The following is a 22316-nucleotide window of genomic DNA, read 5'->3' on the forward strand; positions in this document are numbered from 1 at the left end:
AATAAATTGTCTTCCAACATCAATACAAGTATCCCATGTGCTAAGATCCTTAGTTGTATCTTTATTTCCCAAGATATTGATATGCAATGCATGCTTATCTACTAGTTGTGCACCATTTTGAAACACCATGTAATCATCTTGCCCAAAAATCTGAGTAATATACTAAGCACCTCTACTAAACTCACCTACAAGAAAGCAAGCTTGAAGAATATCCATTGTAGTCACAAGCTTTGTGCCAATTGTGGTGATATCCACATGATCAGCCTAGAACTTTTGTTCAAAACATTCAAATGATGAAGCACATCTATCAATAAATGAAGAAAAATTTGAGCTTTGAAAGAGGTAAAGAAGGTATACAAATCACATTTCTCTTGCTTCCAAAGTCGCAAGAGCACTAGCATCAAAGTTACCATCCTCTTTGTTACTTGCCCATGTGATAAGCAACGAATGTCATGCATTCTCAAAATCTCATGGGCTAAAATACGAACTCTAAAGCAAGATCCTTTACCTCTTGATGCGTCTTATAAGAGTTATTCACCCATTTGTAAACCTTATTTATTGCCTTTTCCACAACATCGAAAATAGGAAATGCACCCAATGCATATTTTACTGCTAGAGCATCTCTATGTGCAATGCAATGAATTCCAACCAAATGAGGTACATCTCTAGCAAGATGTGCAACCGATCCATTCTCAATGCCCATCGTAACATTGCATCCTTCAGTGGTGGCAAACCCCACTAATGTTGATTTTGATAAACCATACATGCATAAGAACTCTGAAAGTGCATCATATAAAGCAGTTGCAGTTTGATTACTTGTATGAAGCAACCTAATGAAACGATTACATACATCACCGATTTTTGTCAAATATGTTATATACACAATCATATGACGGTCATTAGAGACATCTATACTTTCATCTACCATCAGGGAGAAGAAAGGACTCTCGATAATTTCACTTTTAACCATCTCATAAAAGTGTGTATAACATGCCTCCAAGAAAAGCAAAGAAGATGTGTATGAAAGATAAAATGCATAGAAATTCTCAATAGGAACATTTGGAGTTCCAAGGAATGCCAATTCCTCTACATTCATTTGAAAATCACACAAAGGCTTATCCCTAGTGGTGATGAAATACAAAACTTTCAAAATCACTTATACACAAGATACCTTTTTATCTATTTCGGTAGAGTCCATATCTTTAAGATACAAGAGGCACCATAGATTTCCTTTCTTTTTCAACCCATAGAAATGCAGCCTTCTCATGCTCCTTCAATTTCTCACGAGTCTATAATGATGGCCTTTGAAGTACTGTACTCCCAACAATAGCAAAAGCATTGTTCATTCGAAATTGTATGCAATAGCTACAAAAATTCCTTTCTTTACCATTGACATCATGCAATGAAGAACTCCATAGTTGATATGTTTTCCAATACTCTTTGTAAGATAATTGACCTTTCACTTTTTGAGGTGCACTACCCTCATAATCTAGGATAGCATTTGCATGAGCAACATATTGCTTTCTTACCCCATCAAGAATTCTCATAGCATCATCAAAAGAATCCACACTTTGACTTGCATCCCCTATAGGCATGTTAAGATCCAAACTCACATTTACGTGAGTAAATGCAATAGGTGTGTCTGATGTGGATGGAGGTGCAATCAATGAGTCACTCACAAGTATGGAATCTCCTTTCGAGTAAGTGCTAGAGATAGAGTCAATTGACTCAAATCCCTCTTAGGACGACCCATACCTATAATATGCATGCAAAAAGTTAAGGTATGCTCAACTTAGACACTCCAAATGGTAGGGGCAAATACTAGCAATCTTTAAAACTTGAGCATTAAAAAATGGTAGAATGTTGAACTCATACCTACTCAAAGTTTTGACGAATAGGACCTGATTTAAAGGTAGATGGTATACTCTAAGATCAATCTATCTTGTAAGGCAAAAATATACCAAAAAGTGAATCTTCATTTATGCTTGAAGTCTACATAGTATGTTGCTAAATAAAGCCAAGGCTTTAGGAGGATTCACATAATCCATGGCATAATGTGATATTATGTGTAAGATGGGGGATGATGTAGAGGCTAGAGCCTAGAGCATAAACATGATTAGACCTTAGAGTGCCATGTGGTGGAATATCAATATAGTTGAGTTATTTATTTATTATTGACTAACACGTAGATAACCATTGGAGCTCATCTCTATCACATGGTCCTACTTTGCAGGAGACTTGGTTGAAGTTCGAGCATCATGGATGATGGAAATGTAGAAAACAGTAGGGCCTATGATCTACATCACCATGTCATGAAGAATATGTGCCTTCCAAAAAAAATGTTGTGCTAGACTAGACTAGACTAGCATGAACAAATTATATAACATGAATATCAAATAACATGAATATAACAAATGGTTTGATGGTCTCTAACCTATAATGTATGCAGCCTGTAGGTTTGAGTATTTGATGTGAGTGATTGAGTTGTAGGTGTCAAGTGGGTCATTGGAGCTATAATTTGCAAAGAACCAATAATTGTATCACCCTCAAGGAAATTCAAGTATATCATGTATGATGTGTGATTTAAAAAAGATTTATTTTATTTAATAAAATTTATATTTACAAAATGAAATATTTTGATTACAATTTAAAAAAATGCATTAGTCTCTTAAGAGAAACAACTTACAACTTACAAGGTTGCAATTTTCTAATGGCATGTAAGAGCTTAAGTCTCGGAGACTGGAGTTTATCTTAGCCATGGATGATGGTGGCATCCCTCTTATTAGCTGGCCCCATGGCCCATGGGCTGCCTGTAGTTGCATGAATGATCTCCTTCCAAATCGACAGCTTACATTGGGGACTTGGTGCCTTGCCTTCGTATCATGTATCACAAGAGCGAAGACGTGAGTACCACTACTGCAAATGATTCCTTGATCATCAACATTATTTATGAGTCCTCCTTCTAAGTTTTAACTTCTCAAGCTTAGACTACTTTTTGAATGCCATGGCTCGTCACTCATGCCTCCAAGGTACCGCCCAGGCTTGCTGCTCCACCGTCCACGTTCCGACTCATGCCTCTAGCCTCTAGGGTGATGCCATGCCACCCAGGCTCACCACGTTTTAACTTCCAACTCTCAAGCTCCACGTTCCTCTGGGGCAATGTGGCCTACCTAGGCTTCTTTCTGTGACATGCGCCAACTGTTCTTCTGCTTTGGCCCCTGCGTCACATGTGTATCGTGTTACTCATGAGTCCTGAATGACTCCTAACGAATCCTAAATCTTGAATTGAGGGTGGAATTGACTCAAATGGCAAGTTGCAAGGACTCCCACTCCCAGTCTCCCACGGTCCATGGCAGCCGGCTGAGTCCTGATTCGTGAGGCAGCTACAACGGTGTTGTAACTTGTGAGGTCGTGACCTATCGCTTTCAAGAAGATGAGGGAACGTAGGAGTCGGGAGGGTTTTGATTTACGAGCTTGATAGACTACCACCATAGTATAATGTATTACTCACAACTCAGCGCTCGCTATAAGCAATATGATATTTATAATAAAATATATTGAATTTTAAGAAAAAAAAAGCACCTTTCAACTGCAGTGCTAGATGTATTTTGCCTTTCTTCAAGAAGGGCAAAATTTTCTATTGCCCTTCAAATGCAATGCTTACAATATTTTGGGATTCTCCAGCAGGTCAATAATGGGCCTCAAAGGCTTTGCAACCTTCAAAAATGAACACAAGTTGAGTTTCCACCACCTTCTCTCCTTTTCTTTCTTCTTTTCTTTCTTCTCTCTTTTGCAACCTTCAAAAATGAACATAAGTTGAGTTTCCACCACCTTCTCTCCTTTTCTTTCTTCTCTCTTTTGTCTGTCTGAAGTTTCGTGTCATGTCGGAAGCCCCTTTCCCAAAACGTTTTCCTCCTTTGGGGCGCACTGTGCTTGACTTTTGGCGCGTGTTCCCCGACCGCCTAATACTTCGCATCATTCTCTTGCTCCCCGATAATCTCTCGCTCATCCTGTAGATACAAAGCCCTTTCATACTTTTTAGCAGACAAACTTAGCCTCTTTGTCCGCTGTCTGAGTAGCATTTTGAGCAGGATGCGGCACAGCTTTTCTGCGTTTCTAAGCAAGCCATCGGAGGGCTGAAATCCCTGTCTTATCAGAGAATGTGGCTAGTACTGAAGTGAGGCGGGCCCTTTGGAAGCTCTTTCCCGTTCAAATGGCGCTCTCGTAGAGAGAGAGAGAGAGAGAGAGAGAGAGAGAGAGAGGGGGGGGGGCGCCACGCACAATCTTCTCTTTCTTTCTGTGGTATCTATCTAACACAGGATTTTTGCCAATGGTGAGGCGACACGGCTGGCAGCTCCCCGCACACACCTTTCAGGTCAGTCCTCAGAATTAACTCAAAGTTCCTTTCAGCAAGGGCCTCTCCAACCTATTGTTGAGTTCCAAGCACTGAGGATCAAAAATACGTTAATCAGTAAATCATGGCGGAAGGCAAAGAAGAGAGAGCATTTGTACATTGCCAGCCATTAACTTGCAAGCACAGAATGAATGCTGCCCGTTTTAATTTTTCAGTCATTTGGACAGCAAATAGAGCGATTCTAGTGATGACGATTTAACTTAGCGTTGTTCCTTTGGCATGTTATTTGCGAATGCTATGCAGAATGCACCCGCGGCGTGATACCGAGAGCAATACTGGGATTGCATGAAGTTTTCCTTAACTCGTAGGACATTTGGCTTCATTCTAAGAAATTCTTAGCGGCTCGAACCGTCTGCTTTTGGAGCCGCACCGCAAATGGTGGACTAAAACCGTAAACGAGGTTTTTGGGCACTACTGCAAGGAACGTTAATGATTAATAGATAGTCTTCCCATGCCTTCCGATTTCGCTTTCATAGGCCGCTCGCTAGACATATTTCGGAACAGAGTCCTCCAAAATGGTTTTCGGATTTATCCTATCTATCTTTGCCCCTAATACTTGTCCTAGTTTGTCCCTAACTTTGTCACTGGAAGGTCCATAGAACCTATAAAGTGCTCCATAAACATTAGTGCTAGCATGGGTGTGTCCACATCAGGTAGAAGACTAGTGTCCTTGTAGGTCTACTCAAGTGACCACCTCTTGCATTTGGGAGCTTGGTGAACTTGGATTATGCGCCTTACTTGTAAAGAACAAGGTTTCAAAGACGTTATGTGGTGTACTTGTAAGGAATAAACTTCCACACTTAAGAACAACTTTCAAACTCAAAATAAGACTATTATAGTATGTCCCCTTGTCCCCTTGTTTCTCCCCTTCCCTTTCCTTCCTCCCTCCTTTCAATTAGACAAATGTGGGACAATTGAAGCAAAGTAATGACGTTGTTGACTATGTAGAGAATTGAACAAATGAACAAAAGAATGAGAATACATGAACGTAGGAATAATGAAATTAGGAAATGGAATCCATATATCAAAGTACAAAAGTTTGTACAAAGGTAAAGTAGTGTGATATACCAATGAATGAATGAACAAGGAGGAGAGGTGGCCTATAAATAGGCAAAAATAGAGCAAAATAATGATCAGGTTGGCCAGCCATAAATGGCACCATAAATACTTGTTGGCTAGGCTAAAATTGTGCTGTCTCTCGAAAAAGAAATGCACCTAGATAAAGTGCTTGTACATCCATGATAGGTACTACGCTAATACCCTCTCTTAGATATGGGTGACATTGATGAAAACCCCACCATAGTATAAAAACCAATGACAATCGGCTAGGATCATGGATACCCAAGCTTTGTGTATATGTGTGTGATCAAGCCATCATAAACGTGCCTTGGAACAACACTAAGGTCGATGTTGATTGTACCAATGTCTAACAACAAAGAGTAGAAATAGCTAAATCTTGATGCTTGTTAGCTTTGTGAAAAGCACATTATGACCATGGATTCTTTGCCTTTGGCTAGACTATCAAAGTGTTCCCTCATGTGGAAATAAACTAGGTGTAAAGATTGCTATTTGTCTCACCTCCTAAACAGCATTTCAGCTTTAGGAGATTTGTACCTTCCAGACTTCATTGGTGCTTGTAGAAAGCCATGCTTAGGATCCACCATACTTGCATATGGATGAGATTGACGTGCCTAACACCACCACCACTTGTTCACACTTCTTCTCTAGCATTGGATAGTTGTGAGGGATGAGATAATGGTAGGGCTAGAAATTTGGGGCCATTGCGACTTGTGCAAGATGGTTGGAATGTGTGTTGAAATTAGAAAATGATGAAGGATCGGAGTGTCAGAAGTGGTGCAGCAATGGAAGCGTAAAGAATATGCTGAAATAAATGCTGAAACACAAGACAGAAGAAAGAAAGAAAGAATGAACACAGTAGACAGATGAGAACTCAGATGTATGCTCGGGAAATGGAATCCATATCGAACACGAGACAGCAGCATACAACGGTGAGTCACTGGCTGCGTGGGCTCCTCAGCACCGGCTCCTCTCTCCCAGAAGGATCTCCATTGATGGCTGAAGCACAAAAGACTGTGGAGGAGGAGCCCTATAAATAGCCACAAAAGTGGGGAGCATAAAATGTAGGTCGGCCAGCATTTAATGCTGGTCGGCCAGCAACAAATGCTAAATAATACAACATAAATGGCCACAAAAATGTGCTATAAAATACTGCATAAAATGCCCAGCCTCTAACACAGACTCACACCATGAGCTGACTAATATCTGCTAACACCCTCTCTCAGATCATGTGTGATCTGATACAATAAAATAGTACAATGATGGAGAATCATAAACTACACAACAAAGAAACACCAGAAGGACCATGGATGTCCAAGCGGTGAGTGGCCAGCCCACCACCAAGATGCCTCGGAGAGTATCTGATGTCGATGTCGATCATACCAACAACACCTGAAAATAGAGAAGACTCATAGCAGCTCTCAGTGTAATGTCACCTATGTCACTCAGGACATACAAAGCCAATCTGCCAAACATGTCTCTGAACATGTGACCATGGAGTTCCCGCCTTTGGCCAAACCACCAAAGTGTCCCCTCATGTGAGCTCCAGACGAAAGCCTCTCGCTCTCTGTCAAGAAGCACAGCTCATCATGAACCCAGAAATCAACACCAGTCTCTAGGATTTCACTGCCAGATACCGTCGATGCGTCAGGGACGTCCCTCTCTGGAACCTGTGCACCTGTATCAAAATATAGATGAGGCACTACAGCCCCACCAACACCCGCTCACACTCCCTCTCTGGCACCGAGGAGTCGTGAGGGATGACCGCATCACCACCACTAGAAAGCAGCCGAGGAAGGGGCCACCAAGCCCTTCCCGCGATCCGAAGAAGAGGATCCCTTCCGCGCCTTGGACTTCTCCTTGGTCGGAGGATCGGAGTCGGAGTCTGATGAAGGAGAGGACTCATCGGTAGAGTCAGCATCCCGCTTCGTCGTCTGCTCCTTCTTCCTGGAAGCCGCTAACTTCTTGCAGTCCTTCCGCAAATGTCCCTTCTTGCCACAGTGGTAACACTGGGCCTTCGACTTCTTCTTCCCGTCACCCCTCTCTAAAGCTACATAAGCCTCACCTCCATAATGTGCCGGAAGCCGCCCCTGTAATCTCAAGGATGCCTCATGCTCAAGAAGCATCGAGGTCATATGTGTAAAACTGACAGGAGTCGATGATGTCTGCGCCCGCAAAGCATTGGCCACTCCATCAAACTCCGGGGGGAGCTTGTAGAGGACCGTCCCGACAAGATGCACCTCGGGAAGAGCAGATTGCATGTGCCGAAGCTGGACCTGTACCTGCGTAACACGAAGAAGAAAAGACTGAATAGTATCTTTCGGCTCAAACTTCATCTGCTAGAGCTGGCCATAAAGTGTGACGGCCCGCATGGTGGAAGGTGCCTCGTACATCTGCTGCAACTTCTGCCATACTTCAGGAGATGTCCTACAGGAGGTAACCGCCGGTAAGACCGCTTTAGAAATACACCGAAGCAACGCCGAGTAAGCACGGGCATCGTCCGAGTCCCATGTGAGCACCGCTTCCTCATGGTTGTCCTCATCAAAGTCTTCAGGAAGAGGAAAAGGACGGAGAGGTCGAGCAAGAGCTCCACAGACGATGTACCATAGCCGCTTCTGCACAAACCAAGCTTTCATGACAGCACTCCAGGTGAGGTAATCAGGGCCATGTAACTTATCTTCACTTGAGGTGCACGGAGGGGCCATAAGGAGGAGGTAGAAAAGAGAAGTAGAAGAAAAGAAGGTCGTTTGGAGAGTGAGCACAGCCAAAACGCAACCAAAAACACCAAAAATAGTGAGTTCACATGCAATATAACCCAAAGGCTGACCACAATAAGCCAAAAGCTGCTGCACAAAGTGAAAAAATCAGTCAAAAACTGCCAAAAACAGCAAAAACGGCCTGAATAATAAAAAAAACAGACAAAAATAATGCTGTAAACAGCAAAACGCAGGCTGCAAACTGAAGAAACAGGGGCTAAAGACTGTTGCCAGCAGTTGGATGAAGGAAACACGGGCAGCAAAGAGTGGAACAGCAGTAAACACAAATCTGTCCAGAAAAACGCAAAACGCAAATGCTGAAACACTGTCGCCAGCAGCAAATCAGCAGTCGCCAGCAGGAAGGACAGCTGGCTGATCAGCAAGAAGGGTGTAAATCCTGAAATCAGCAAGAAAACACAGCACAAATAGGTTGCAGCTTGAGCTCTGATACCATGTCAGAAGTGGTGCAGCAATGGAAGCGTAAAGAATATGCTGAAATAAATGCTGAAACACAAGACAGAAGAAAGAAAGAAAGAATGAACACAGTAGACAGATGAGAACTCAGATGTATGCTCGGGAAATGGAATCCATATCGAACACGAGACAGCAGCATACAACGGTGAGTCACTGGCTGCGTGGGCTCCTCAGCACCGGCTCCTCTCTCCCAGAAGGATCTCCATTGATGGCTGAAGCACAAAAGACTGTGGAGGAGGAGCCCTATAAATAGCCACAAAAGTGGGGAGCATAAAATGTAGGTCGGCCAGCATTTAATGCTGGTCGGCCAGCAACAAATGCTAAATAATACAACATAAATGGCCACAGAAATGTGCCATAAAATACTGCATAAAATGCCCAGCCTCTAACACAGACTCACACCATGAGCTGACTAATATCTGCTAACACGGAGGAGACCTTACTTTTCTTGTCCTTCTTTTGTTTTTGCAACAATGTTAGCATCTTGCAGTCCTTGTTGAGGCTCTTCTTCTCGCTATAGAAGTAGCACTTACCCTCCTTCTTCTTCTTTTACATTCCACCCCCTCTTTGAAGCACCCAAGGCACTCGAATGAGGGTCATCAAAACGAGATGGCAACCTTCGTTGTAATTGTAAGGTAAATTCATGCTTAAGCAACATTGATGTTGTGTGTTGGAAATAATTTTTACCAAATGAGCTTGGGGCAATGTTGACTACATGCTATGAAGTTGATCTTGGATTTGTGTCACTTGGAAAATGAATGACTAAATCTTCTTGGTTGCCTTGAATTGGATATTTTGCAAGTGGCCGTAGAGAGAAATAGTCCCCATGGTTGAAGGAGACCTAAACATAAGTTGGAGCTTCTCCTATGCCTTGATAGACGTCTCATAGGAGGTATTGCTAATTGGACTTTCTTTGAGATATATTGAAGAAGTGCTAAGTATGCTTTGGCATTGTTGTTGTCCTAGTTTAGGATTACTTTCTCATAATTTTGTTTGTCCCAATGTGATGGAAAAGGGAAGGGTTACTTGGGATGCAAGGTAGAAAATTAATATACCAAAGACACTTTTGCACAAACCATGCTTTCGTTGTTGCACTCCCAAGGTAGATAGATTGGGCCTTAAAGTTTGTCATCAATGTTACAACATGGAGGAGCCATTGACAAATGACATGTATAGAAGATAAAGAAGGATCGTAGTGACAATATGAAACTAGTCTTTCTCCTTGGAGAGGGTGATTTCTAATTTGACGCTAAGGTCACCTAACACCTTAATTAGTGTTAGTCTTTGAGTCACTTCATTCGCAAGTTAACTCGAATTGTAGTAGATCAATACCACACTTGGTTCACAGTGATTGAAGAATGAGGAGCAATACGCTTCGACCCCTCTACTCGTAGGGTATAGTATCGACTCTGGTCCCCTATAATAGCATTGATTGAGATCTAAGATGACACACCAAGCAGTTAAGCATTCTACCTTTTCTTAGGCCCATTACACACAGACGTCCACACCCAATTTCCAAAAAAATTGAAGTGTCCGTTGGTTGATGTGGAGCGATTTGATTCGCTCTACTTTTTTTGGTTGGCGGACACTTATGGGCGAGTGATCTCCCCCGCCCAAAATTTTTTCCACGCCCACTAACTAGATGACAAGGCCTTTATCTAAAGAAGGTTTATGTGCGTCTAACAAGATTTGAGTCCCCACCAATGGGGATGAGGTTGACCTTTACTAACCACTAGGACATGGTACTTTTGGTGTTGTAAAGGAGTCGTTTTAGTGTAAACAACTCCACGGACTGTTTTATGAGCGGGCACTAGATTTAGCCCTTTGTGTAATCGCTCTTAATTCTAGGGCTTTGAAGGAATAATCTCGTCTCATGGAGACTGCCCATCCATAGGACGCAGACATCCATCTCTCTCTCCCGCTTTCCTCGAGGGTGTGTTTTAGTTATCTAATTATCCTAACATATATATTTGACATGCAAGGTCAACTTTCTTAATTAATAATTAAATATTAGTTTATTCACGTAATTTATTATCACAAACACAAAGACCATGCCAAACAATCTTGTGAAAGCAATTGCAAAATAATGTATTTATCATGCACATTTTCCAAGGTGCAATGCCACCTTGGCAATCCGTTCCTTGATTTAGGACTTTGTCTAAATCTCATGGCACACGATCCACCAATCCACCCTTATTTAGTATTAGGGCCTTCTAGGAAGTCTATCTTGGGCTCATAGGGGTTAGGCCGGTTCTCGACAGACCCATGGGATTTATGACTAGAGCCCTTGTGGGATTCTTGTCGCCTCTTAGCCCAACATTCTTCCTATGAAGAGACCTCTCACATTTCGGGCCAGTCTTGGTCTTCGAAAGGATCAAACCAGCCTCTTGGTTAAGGGCTTCCACTGCTAACCTTGGGGAAGGTTTAGTGCGTAACCATAAATCCGCTCATGAGGGCACAAGGAGTTTTGTATAAATACACAACCAAAGCAATCAGCCTATCATCAACAAGTAGGAAAACATTCATTTTCCATAATACCCATCAACCACCACATTGAATATTTTAAAACAGCCAATTAACTTATCCTTAGATGAAAAACCGTTTTTTTTCCAAAGCAATAAGCCCTATCTTAGGCCTAGTTCAACAACTTGAACAATGTCTTTTGCATGCTTCATAAAGAAGATACAATCCACAACAACAGTTCCTTAGAGTATAATCATATAAAGTTCTTTGGAGTTTACAGGGCGACAGTTCTCAAGTCCCTCCCTATTTTCTAAGGTCATAGGCTTTCCGTTGGGACTTACTACTCTTTACCATACCATATTTGATGACTCTTGTATGGCCTTGTAAGGTATTCTTCTTGAGAGAGCAATATTTCCATGAGGCTTAATACCTAGGGCCTTAAGGTCTTACCCTTGCAAGTATACTTATGAATGGTGATTTTAGATCAATTTGTGTCTTTAGCAAATTAATTCTAATAATAATAATAATCATTTGTTCCCTTCATATTTCTAAAATAAAAAAACCTCCTATAGTATCAATGATTGACCCTCCCACATCATTACTATGCAAGTGTATTTTAACTTACATATTTTAATGATTTTGAACTAAGGTTCATATCTCATCTTAATAGAACCAAATAGAACCGAATCCATTCATGACTTGATCAAAGAAGTATTGATCAAGAGTAGAAGGGATTCTACAAAGCACCTAGGGGTCCTTTGCTATTTGCAGGTTCAATGTTGCTTGTCCAATTGAGTATTAGAATTAAAATGTTTATTGAGGATCCATCATCTAGTTTAGTCTTCCTTGGAGCTTGCTATTCTTCTTAGGGACCTTGGGTCTTTGAGCTCTCGTCCTTTGCATGGGCTCTCTTCAACTCATAAGCATTGATAGGTTCCTTGGAAACGAATGGGCTAGGAAAAAGAATTTGTGCTTCGAAGAAACAAGATGAATCCTTTTCTTCTCTCTTTTTGTCGGTTTTTTCTCCTCTTACCTCTCCCTCTCCCTCTATTCTCTTTCTCTCCATCTCTTTATTCCTTTTTCTCCCTCTCCCTCTCCCTCTCCCTCTCCCTCTCCCCCTCTCTTTCTCTATCTCTATCCCTTTCTCTTTACCCCTCTCTCTCTCTCCCCCTCCCTCTACCTCAATCTCTCTCTTCCTTTTTATCCCTCTCTCTACCCCTCTATCCCTCTCCTCTCTCCCTCTCTTCTTCTCTACCTATCTCTCTCTCACTCCCTATCTTCCACCTCTCTCTCTCTCTCTCTCTCTCTCTCATAGCAACACTATGACCCTCTGAACCCATTACCTCCATCAGCCTTAATGCATAAGGCTTTTTATAGCCTTTACGTGGGAGTGTTTGTTAGCTTGCCTATGTTAGTTATGTCAATCTGTCATCTCCTGGTTGTGAGCTCTTGTTAGAGTTTGACAGAGACATAGGAGTTATTGCAATTTAAGTGTATTTTCTTTGTTTGTTGGCTTCTTATGCACATTCTTAGGCTAGTTACTGCTTTCCATAGTCTGCCTATACCTGTTGGACCTTGTCATTGTCATTTGGGATTTTTTTCGAAGTCACCATGTTTTTTTGGCATTTTTCCTTTAGTGACTAGTATTAAATGCTAGTTGACCAGCATTTATGGCCTCTCAGGAGCAGGCTGGCTAGTTTTTAAGGGGTTTGGCTATTTAGAGCCAAACCCCCACTTGGCAGACACACACACTCTTTAGTCTTCAGTCTTCAATCTTCCCTTTGTAGGTGCACACTGTGATACTTTGACTCTCCATGCTTGGTGCTGCCATCATCATCAACCTGATCCAGTGCTCTCATTGACATTTTGGGTTGTGTTCGTGCTTCTCTTCCATTGCACACTCTCACATGGTATCATTGCCTAAGTGAGGACACAGTTTGGAGATTTCTTATAGAAGAGCAAGTTTTCATTGTGGAGGAGTAGTCTAGATCTTCAAAACATAGATTTTCAGCTTGTGTTTATTGCGTTTACGGCTTGTATAGGTGCTCTAGGACCAAGTGACTTTGTCTAGTCATTCGGTGGCCCTAGCTTTTTGCTCTGCAAAAAGGCAAATTTGCATTTTCTGTCATGACCTACAAAAAAGATTGGCTTCAAGATTTGGGTACTAGAGGGGGCATAGTCGCTGTTGATGAGAACTTTATAGCTCTCGTTCGAGGAGTGGGGACTATTCCTTTGTTGCCATCCAGGCAGTCTTCTTTAGCCAAAGTTCTCTATGTACCAGATTTGGGTTTTAACGTCTTGTCTCTTCATGGTCTGACATGGCTTGGTAACCGCGTGGTATTTACACAAGATGTGGTGACAATGGAGGATGCTTCTACAAGTGTCATTCTTAGGACATGATTCCAGGGGAGTGGGCTTTACATGCTTACAGCCTTAGCCGTGAGGTCTTCCCATGAGCTTGGGCTGCTTGGGCTGCTTTGGCATGCTCATTATGGTTGTTTCAATTTTGATGCTATAGGACGGGCTTCTCGAAAGAAGATGGTGGAGGGACTTCTCGACTTCTCTCCTATTCACACTTTGTGTCCTAGCTATCTTAGAGGCATAGGGGACTTGATCCTACGAGATCATGTATGGAGAGGGGGTTACTCTCTCTAGTTTGAGTTATTTTGATTAGGCAGGTGATGCGGATTTGCGACGGTCCACTGAAGGTTATGCCTTCTCTCTTGGATCGGGAGTTATCTTGGGGATGAGTAAGCAATAGCTTATTGTGACTCTTTCTTCTACAGAGGCAGAGTATTGTGTCTTATGTTTTACAACTATGGAGGCAAATTGGCTTTGCTACATATCGGCAGAGATTGGTTTTTCTCAGCTTGAGCCTGTGGAGTTGTGTGGACAACTAGAGTGCTCTAGCTCTAGCAAAGAACCTTGTGTTTTATGCTCGCACAAAGCACATTGAGATTCAATACCACTATGTTGGAGAGTGGATCTTGGATTTCGAGTTAGCGATGGCCTACTATCCCACGGAGGACAATGCGGGGGATCTCTTCACGAAGCCTTTGCTGAAGGCTTCTATGCTTTATCACATGAGGTTGTCGGGTCTTTAGACACTCCCAGGATCTGAGAGGAGGTGTTAGCCTACCTATGATAGTTATGTTAGTTTGTCATCTCTTGGTTGTGAGCTCCTGTCAAAGTCTGACGGAGATATAAGAGCTTTGGTAGTTTAGGTGCATTTTCTTTATTTGTTGGCTTCTATGCGCATTCCTAGGCAAGTTATTGCTCTCCACAGCCTGTCTACACTTGTTGGACATTGTCCTTTGGGATTTTTGCGGGGTTACCCCTATTTTTTTGGGGCATTTTCCCTTCAATGACTAACATTTATGGCCCCTATAGGAGCAAGTCGTAAGTTCTAATGCAAATTTTAGATGTCAAATGATTTTCTATTGATTGAATAGAAGGGCTTACAATAAAACTTGTATTAAAGGGGTGCTAAAAACCTTGACTACCAACTCAACATGTGGTTCCATTAAGATGCCCATCTTTGTTGACCAACCAAGAAGAGTCATAGTAAATTTTTATTCTATACAAGGTGCCTTTAGTGCTTTTTATGAAAATAGAACTCGTGACTTTGGTTCAACACGCCATCTCATAACCACTTGAGCTAGTGGGTCTTGGCTTTAACACATTTTTAACTAAAGAGTACCATGCTAAATGAAAGAAGGAAACCTCAAGGTGGAAGAATATGTTACAACGACAAAGTTATAAAAAGTTGTACTATGCATGATGTTTGTTTTCAAGTATGAGCCTAGACCAACACACAGAGTATATCAATGTACCAAAGCAAAACGATAATACTAAGATTGAGGGCAAAAACAAACTAACATAAAGTATATGAATGGAACAAAGGAGAACAATAATACTAAGATTAAAATAAAAACAAACATAGATAAGTCTTGTTAGATAGGAAAATAATAATGATAGGGTTGATAACAGAATCAAGCAAACCTAAGTAGGCCTTGTAAATCTTTAGGAGATAGCAATATGCAAATTTAAGTTTGAACATTGTAATTGGATAAGTCGGTAGGAGAGAATATGGCAGTTATCTTTTGACTTTCCTGTAGATACTTCAGCTTTCAGGTCTCCTTTGGGAGATCTGTTACCTCGCTGGTACCAATAGACTATATGGAATTCGAGGATCCTTCCACCGGATCTCACTTTGGAGGGCCCTAGAAGGTTTATCAGCTCGCCCCTCATGCTTCATAAACATTGCTATTTATAGCTGATTACATTACATCTTCTAAGCTAGATAGTTGGCAGGGGGCTCTTCAGGACTCTTTATGGCATGAGGCCATGGAAAAATAATTGGACAATATTGATCGGAATGAGACTTAGACCCTCATGGATTGTCCTAGTCACTAGGTCATTGGGATGAAGTGCATCTTTAGGACTAAGCTAAAGATTGATGGTACTTTAAACAAATACAAGGCTCGCCTTCTTGTAGTACAAGGTTTCAAGCAAAAACATGTCATTGACTATGACGAAACCTTTGCACCTACTGCTTGGTTGACATCATTTTGTTTGTTGGTTGCGCTCTTGCTTACCACGGTTGATTGACCTATCAAATGGACATAAAAAATGCATTCTTGAATGGTTATTTGGAGAAGGAAGTCTGTGTGGAGCAGCCTCTCGACTTTTCTTCCATTGACCGGATTGACAAGGTATTTCGCTTGCGTTGAAGCAAGTACCAAGGTCTTGGTACCATAGGATGGACGAGTTCTTATGGACTCATGGATACCATTCTATTCCCTATGATCGAAATCTATATGTGCGCACCACTAGTGCAGGGGTCAGTTATATCCTACTATATAATGATGATATCCTATTCACTAGCTTAGATTTTGTAGTTGTTGCAGAAATCAAGGCACAACTTTGCGCTATCTTCGAGATGACAAACTTAGGATTGTTGTCTTATTTCTTAAGGATTGAGATTGTTAGATTCAAGAAAAGTATCTTTCCGTCCTAGTAGAAGTACGCCGTATAGCTAGCAGAACAATATTGCACTTATCAGATGCTGCGAGTGGCTATGCCTCTAGATCCCATTGTCCATCTGTACAAGGATACCTTGGGTCAGCCTTTTGATGCTTATACCTATCGTTTTGTTGTAGGAAAATTACTTTGGTTGATTCATATTAAGCCAGATCTTGCATTCTCAGTTAATTTTCTTAGTCAATATTTTAATGCAATTAGAATGTCTTATTGGACTACTTGTCTTTGTGTGTCAAGATATTTAAGATGTATCTATAATTTTGGACTAACTTACGGTTATGGTTTATGTTTTCAAGGGCACATTAATTCTGAGTGGGTAGGAGATCTAGACATTGAACATTCTCATGGAGGCTACGTAGTCTCTACACCTTGGGCACAGTTGCCATTTCTTGGGCTAGTTGTAAATATGAGATGGTGGCGGCTTCCACAACCGAGGCAAAGTATCAGACTCTTTTCAATGGCACTACGGAGGCTATCTATTTGAGGAACTTGCTTGTTGTAGTTCAGTTTCCTTGCGAGTCACCTACAGTTGTCTACTGTGACAACCGGAGTGCCATTGCCCTTGCAAGCAATCCTATCATCTCCTCTCGGACATGTTACGTGGCGGCTCACTATCATTTTACTAGAGAGTAGATTGAGCTAGATACCATCCGCCTAGAGTTTGTGCCGTTAAGTGACAATTTTGCAGACATTTTGAACAAGATGGTCAAGCGGCTGGTTCTCTAGCATCTCCTATTGTAGATCGGCTTGGGTACACCTTACTTTACTTCTTTAGATTGACGGGGAGATGGTGCTTCTCTCTTACTTTTCCTTCCAGTTTGAGAGGGGCGATTTCTTTCTCTTGATAGTGATAGTGATGATGTTTACAACTTTTTACTTTCAGAAATTCATTTATTATGAATATTCGTCACTTCCTCTGCACTGTCAGGATTACAGAATTGTAAAAGGGTGCTTGAACAAGTGAACAATTCTCCTATGAGGGCACTGTTCAAGCGGCATTGTTGCATCACATTTTGCATGAGTATGAATGTTTGCATTTTTCTTTGCATTTTCTCATGCATTTGCATTTTGTTCATGTAAACATACATCTATGTGCATCTATCCATTTTTGGTCATCCTTGGAGTGGTCGACTCTGAACCACCATAATTATGGCATTGCATATGATAGTCTTCGAAGGCACTATTTTTTTTCTATGCTTTCATGTTGACTTTGCTTGTCTTGCTTGCTTTCTTGTTTTGCCTCTCTCTACATATTCTCTATATGATTCTCGTACACACACACACTTAGGTATTCCTCGGTACTTATCCTAGTAGTGTGTGGGCTTGTTTTGCTGCTTGTATGAAGATCATGGGGCCTTCCATCTTATATTATTGTATTCGGGGCACATGACTCAATGGCACGAAAACTATTTCAAAACCCTTTCTTAAAGCTATATTAAATTAAAAAAACACCAAATGCTCTATTAAAAAAAAACACAAAAAGTCCATTGGTGATTCCATTTGCCTTTGTAGGACTTGGCAAGCCCTTGGACAATCGATGCGTATCCTTGGTTTGATGCCATGGCCTCTCTAGGGTGATCACTTGGGCTCCCTTGGTAAGATGACCATAGCCTCTGTAGTCTTGGTAGGCCATTGGGCAGCCGACATGTATCTTTTGTTCGATGCCCTAGCTGCTTTGGGATGGGATGCCTTGGGATAAAAGAAAATATATATTAAGGGCTTATTTCTCATCGCTCAGATTTGAGTCTAGGAAGAAGCGTTGAGTTAAAAATGCATTAGCTTGACCCAAACAGCCCCAAAATATGCTTAATTAATGAAGAAAATCTCTTATTTTAAAAAGAAACGTGATCATAGAGAGTTACTGTGTCCCCAATGCAAAACCCTAATTTGGGTGTCCCAAACTTTCTAAAAAAGATATGTAGCTGCTTTGGGATGGGATGCCTTGGGATAAAAGAAAATATATATTAAGGGCTTATTTCTCATCGCTCAGATTTGAGTCTAGGAAGAAGCGTTGAGTTAAAAATGCATTAGCTTGACCCAAACAGCCCCAAAATATGCTTAATTAATGAAGAAAATCTCTTATTTTAAAAAGAAACGTGATCATAGAGAGTTACTGTGTCCCCAATGCAAAACCCTAATTTGGGTGTCCCAAACTTTCTAAAAAAGATATGTAGTCGACCACTCTTTGTTAGTCTCATTTTTGTAGGTTCAGGAGCGATAACTTTGCTGCCCACATGCCGTTTGCGGAGGATATTGCGGGCAGAGCTTCCACCAGCCACTTGCTACCATTTGGTGCCTGATTCTAGGCTTCTTCGCGTGTTTGTTGCTGTCGCCAAGTCCCAGTAGATTTAAAAAGTTTTTAAAAAAGATTTTCAAAACATTATTAGTCCTTCCAACCCCCAAACCACCATCCAAAACACCAAAAATCCCCTTTCATATGCGAGTTGAGAGACATTATGCTTAAATGGCTAGATTTTGTTGTGAACTTGAGAGATGGCTAGAGGATGAAAGATAATGTTGAAATGAGAGAAAATTGAGACTTTCATTGCAAGAAGATGGAAGAAATCAAGTGTTGCCTTGTCTAGATAACTATGAAAACAGTCTCCATTGATTGAATATCTCAAATATGATATTGCCTAGTTGATATATCCCTCAAAATCACTATCATCTATTGCTATAGTCTCTTCTGGGCATGTCACCAGCTCTTGGATGGTCTCTCTCTCTCTCCCTTTCTCTTTCTCTTCCCCACTCTAAAAAAAAAGCCTCAAAACGTTTTTTTCACTTGCATGGGCAAGTTTTGCCAAGTTGCAGTCTTATTATCTCGTTTTTCAGCATTATTCAACTTATGAAATTAATTTTCAGAATATTATTTGAAAGCTAGACCAATTTATCTCCCAAGTATCCTTGAGCAATTATTAGCCCTTAGACCAGCATTAATTAATTAATTAATTAATGTCTAGTCTCTAATGTCACCACTGATATTAGTGGCCAATAAATTGGTTTAGACCCAAATCTGACACCATGTATCACCTAGTACTTATTAGGTATAACTTATTACAACTTTTGCCTTTGGTACCAACTAATATCTTAGGATCCCAAGTTCCACATTATGGAATAATTAACTTTCACCTCACATATGCAAGTCACATTTGCACGTGTAATTAATTTTTAGTCAAATGCTAAGCAAAGCAGCAAAATTTCATGTCCTCGTGATAGACATTCCCCTTGAAATCCTTGCAATTGTTCTCGATTGTAGTGCATCGTGCCAAACTAAAACATATTGCATTGGAATTTTTCAAAAGGCATTATAGTAAAAACAACATTAGTTATTGTTGCTTAACCATGCTAATGCCAAAGACTTGTTGAAAATTTTCAGTTGGCATAAATATAACATAAAACTCATAAAGAATCCAAAATTGCTACCATAAATTCATAAAGTGCATTTTCCATTAGCATATCCAATAGTTTTGGCTAAACAATCATAGCAAAGCATAAGCTGAGCATAAACCATGGTTGAACTATCAATGGTATTCATAAAACATGTTGCTATCGACAAAACTAGCTGAAAACCATATGAGAATTGATGATCATTCATTGAAAACCAGCAATTGGTAATTAATCTTTGATAATCATACATTGATGTAAGCTAATGCATATCGATGTAAATGTATAGTTTCAAAGTTGCAAGTGAAAAACCATACCATAAGCATACCAATTACAGTGACTTGTACACTGAATAGTGACTTCATAGTAGACTTCCTATCAACACAATACCCTGGATGCATGTTGAACACATTCGAGATCCACTATACATGGGAGCTATCCATCACTAGGGGAGTGAAAGTGCTACTTGTGAAGGTATTGCTAGGGTTTGCACTAAGGGAACACAATATATAAGAACATGATTGAAATACAAAAATTCAAATAGTGACATGTAAAACTCAATCCTAAACGCAAAACACAAAACGCAAAATGCAAAATGCAAAAACATAAACACAAATAGAGAAAAAAGAGAACTTTGAAGTGAATGAATCAATCCTGTAAATAAAGGAAAGAATGTACAAGATGCTCAAGGGTAGATTTGTCCAACAGCTGCTGGCTCTCGTGGGAGTGGGTAGAGGGAGGTGTCTATGTGTGCCATCCATTAGAGATGGTTCCGGAGTGCAATAACCACTAGTTGGAGCAGAAGCGAATGAAGAAAAGTGTTGAAAACACAAAAACAATCTATTGAAGATGATGGTAGGTGATCATTGGCAAGAGCGGAAGATTGGATGATAGCTATCAACCATGTAGTAGTAGTCATTGGGGATTGGATCACTAGTGAAAGAGGGTTGATGACTAAAACTTGCAAAATAAGAATGGGGTTGAAAGGTGGGTAGTCTATCTATTTATAGATGTGAAAGGATATTCCGAAATTAGGGTTTTGCATGTGGGACATAGAAATTCTCTAGAACAGCTCCCCATTTAATGAATCTTTTGGTAATTTGTTGTTTTGGAGCTGTTTTAAAGAGCTAATCAAGATGTAATGCATTTTTAGCTCAACACTACCTCTCCTTGGACCCTTGAGCATCAGACAATACCATGGATCTTTGCTTTGCCAAACCTAATTGAGCCCAACCCAAAGTTGACTCTAACCTAAAAGCCTTGAATAAAGTTGCAACAACTAAGAATGGTTTGCCTCCTTTTCGATCCACTTACCAGTGAATAGTTTTGAAACTTCACCAAATACCTTATGGAAACTTTACGTCGAATCTTTCTCTCTTTATGTGCCAAAATTTGCTTGGGCACCAAAATTTTATCCAACTTTTTAACCTGTGATTGAATTTTAGCAGATGCGTTCTCAAGCACATCACTGTGAAAAGCCCTCAATAAGCTCACATGAAAGGCATTGTGTATCTTAGTTTGGAGGCAATTTCAGCTCATAATCAACATTGTTGATTCTCTTCAATACTTGGAAGGGCACATAGTATCTCATACGTGTGAACACATAATCACCCTTTGTAAATTGCAAAGCATGTCTATGGCTAGTTTTCTTTTGCTTCTCTTGGGATCTGTGGAGAGCATTTTAACTTTTACATAGGTTGCATCCATGTTTTCTACATATCAATTAGGCTCAAAGATTTTATTCTTTATGTGTAAAATAGGGGACACTTTCTTGCTATCTTCCACAACCTCAAATGAAGCTTTGCTAGTTGAGCTATGCATGTTATTATTGCATGCAAACTCTACCAAAGGCAAATACTACTCCCATTGTGACTCATGCTTAGATACATAATATTTTAATATTTAAGGACTATAGAAATTGCCTCTTTTGACCAACCATTTATTTGTGATGGAAGGATGACGAGGATTTCAACGTGATCTCCATATTTTCAAGCAACTCCTTCCAAAACAAGTGGTCATCCACGGGTCTTGATCACTAGTGATTGACTTTGGCATGCTATGGTACTTAAACACATGTTGCAAAAATAAGCATGCGATATAATCTATCTTTTTCTTTCTCACAGGAATAAAATGGGCTTGCTTATTGAACTTGTGAATAATGGTCCATATCCCATCATTTCTTATAGATGTCCTAGGTGTTAAGAAGAGTGCTAGGGTTTGCATTGAGGACACATAGAGTGTACGACCACGACAGAAACACAAAGACATAGACACAGACATAGAGGGCAAAACTCAAACCCTAAACGCAAAACTCAAAATTCAAACTCTAAACGCAAAACTCAAAACTCAAACACAAAAACTCAAACACAAATAGAAGAAGGGAGAGAGAGAACACAACTCTGAAGTGAATGAATGCTGTAATGAATGTAAGAGTGTATAGTGTGCTCAAGGGCAGAGCAATGTCGGAGTGTGACATCCACCAAAGACGGATCCCAAGTCTGTGACCACCAATCGGAGTGTAGGAGTGCTGAATAGTAAATGGCAGCAAGCTGGTCACCAAAACTCAGCAGTTGGAGGCTGGAAACTAGTAAACGCAGCAGTGTACCACCGATCGGGGGTTGGAAACTGTGCACAGTTTGCTGTAAACAGTAGGCTGAAATAGGGTTTGAGAGTGTCAAGGCCTGCAATGTTAAAAACACAGGCTG

At 40.7% G+C, this 22316-nt stretch overlaps 1 protein-coding gene across 3 annotated transcripts in view; it reads left to right on the forward strand.

The window, feature by feature from the left end:
- Positions 1-3803: 3803 nt before the first annotated feature.
- LOC148041837 (protein S-acyltransferase 21-like) overlaps positions 3804-22316 on the forward strand; it is a 142871-nt gene continuing 124358 nt past the window's right edge. For all 3 annotated transcript variants that reach the window (XR_015691626.1, XR_015691627.1, XM_087683057.1), the window contains exon 1: positions 3804-4375. Coding sequence is in view for 1 of the 3 variants with exons in the window: in XM_087683057.1 (XP_087539183.1) it covers positions 4331-4375 (45 nt within the window). In the remaining 2 variants the exon portion in view is untranslated. The remainder of the gene's footprint in view (positions 4376-22316) is intronic.

Source organism: Lygodium microphyllum, chromosome 1, assembly GCF_053477565.2.
Source record: "Lygodium microphyllum isolate KBCC chromosome 1, Lygodium_microphyllum_v1.1.10, whole genome shotgun sequence".
NCBI classification, from domain to species: domain Eukaryota; kingdom Viridiplantae; phylum Streptophyta; class Polypodiopsida; order Schizaeales; family Lygodiaceae; genus Lygodium; species Lygodium microphyllum.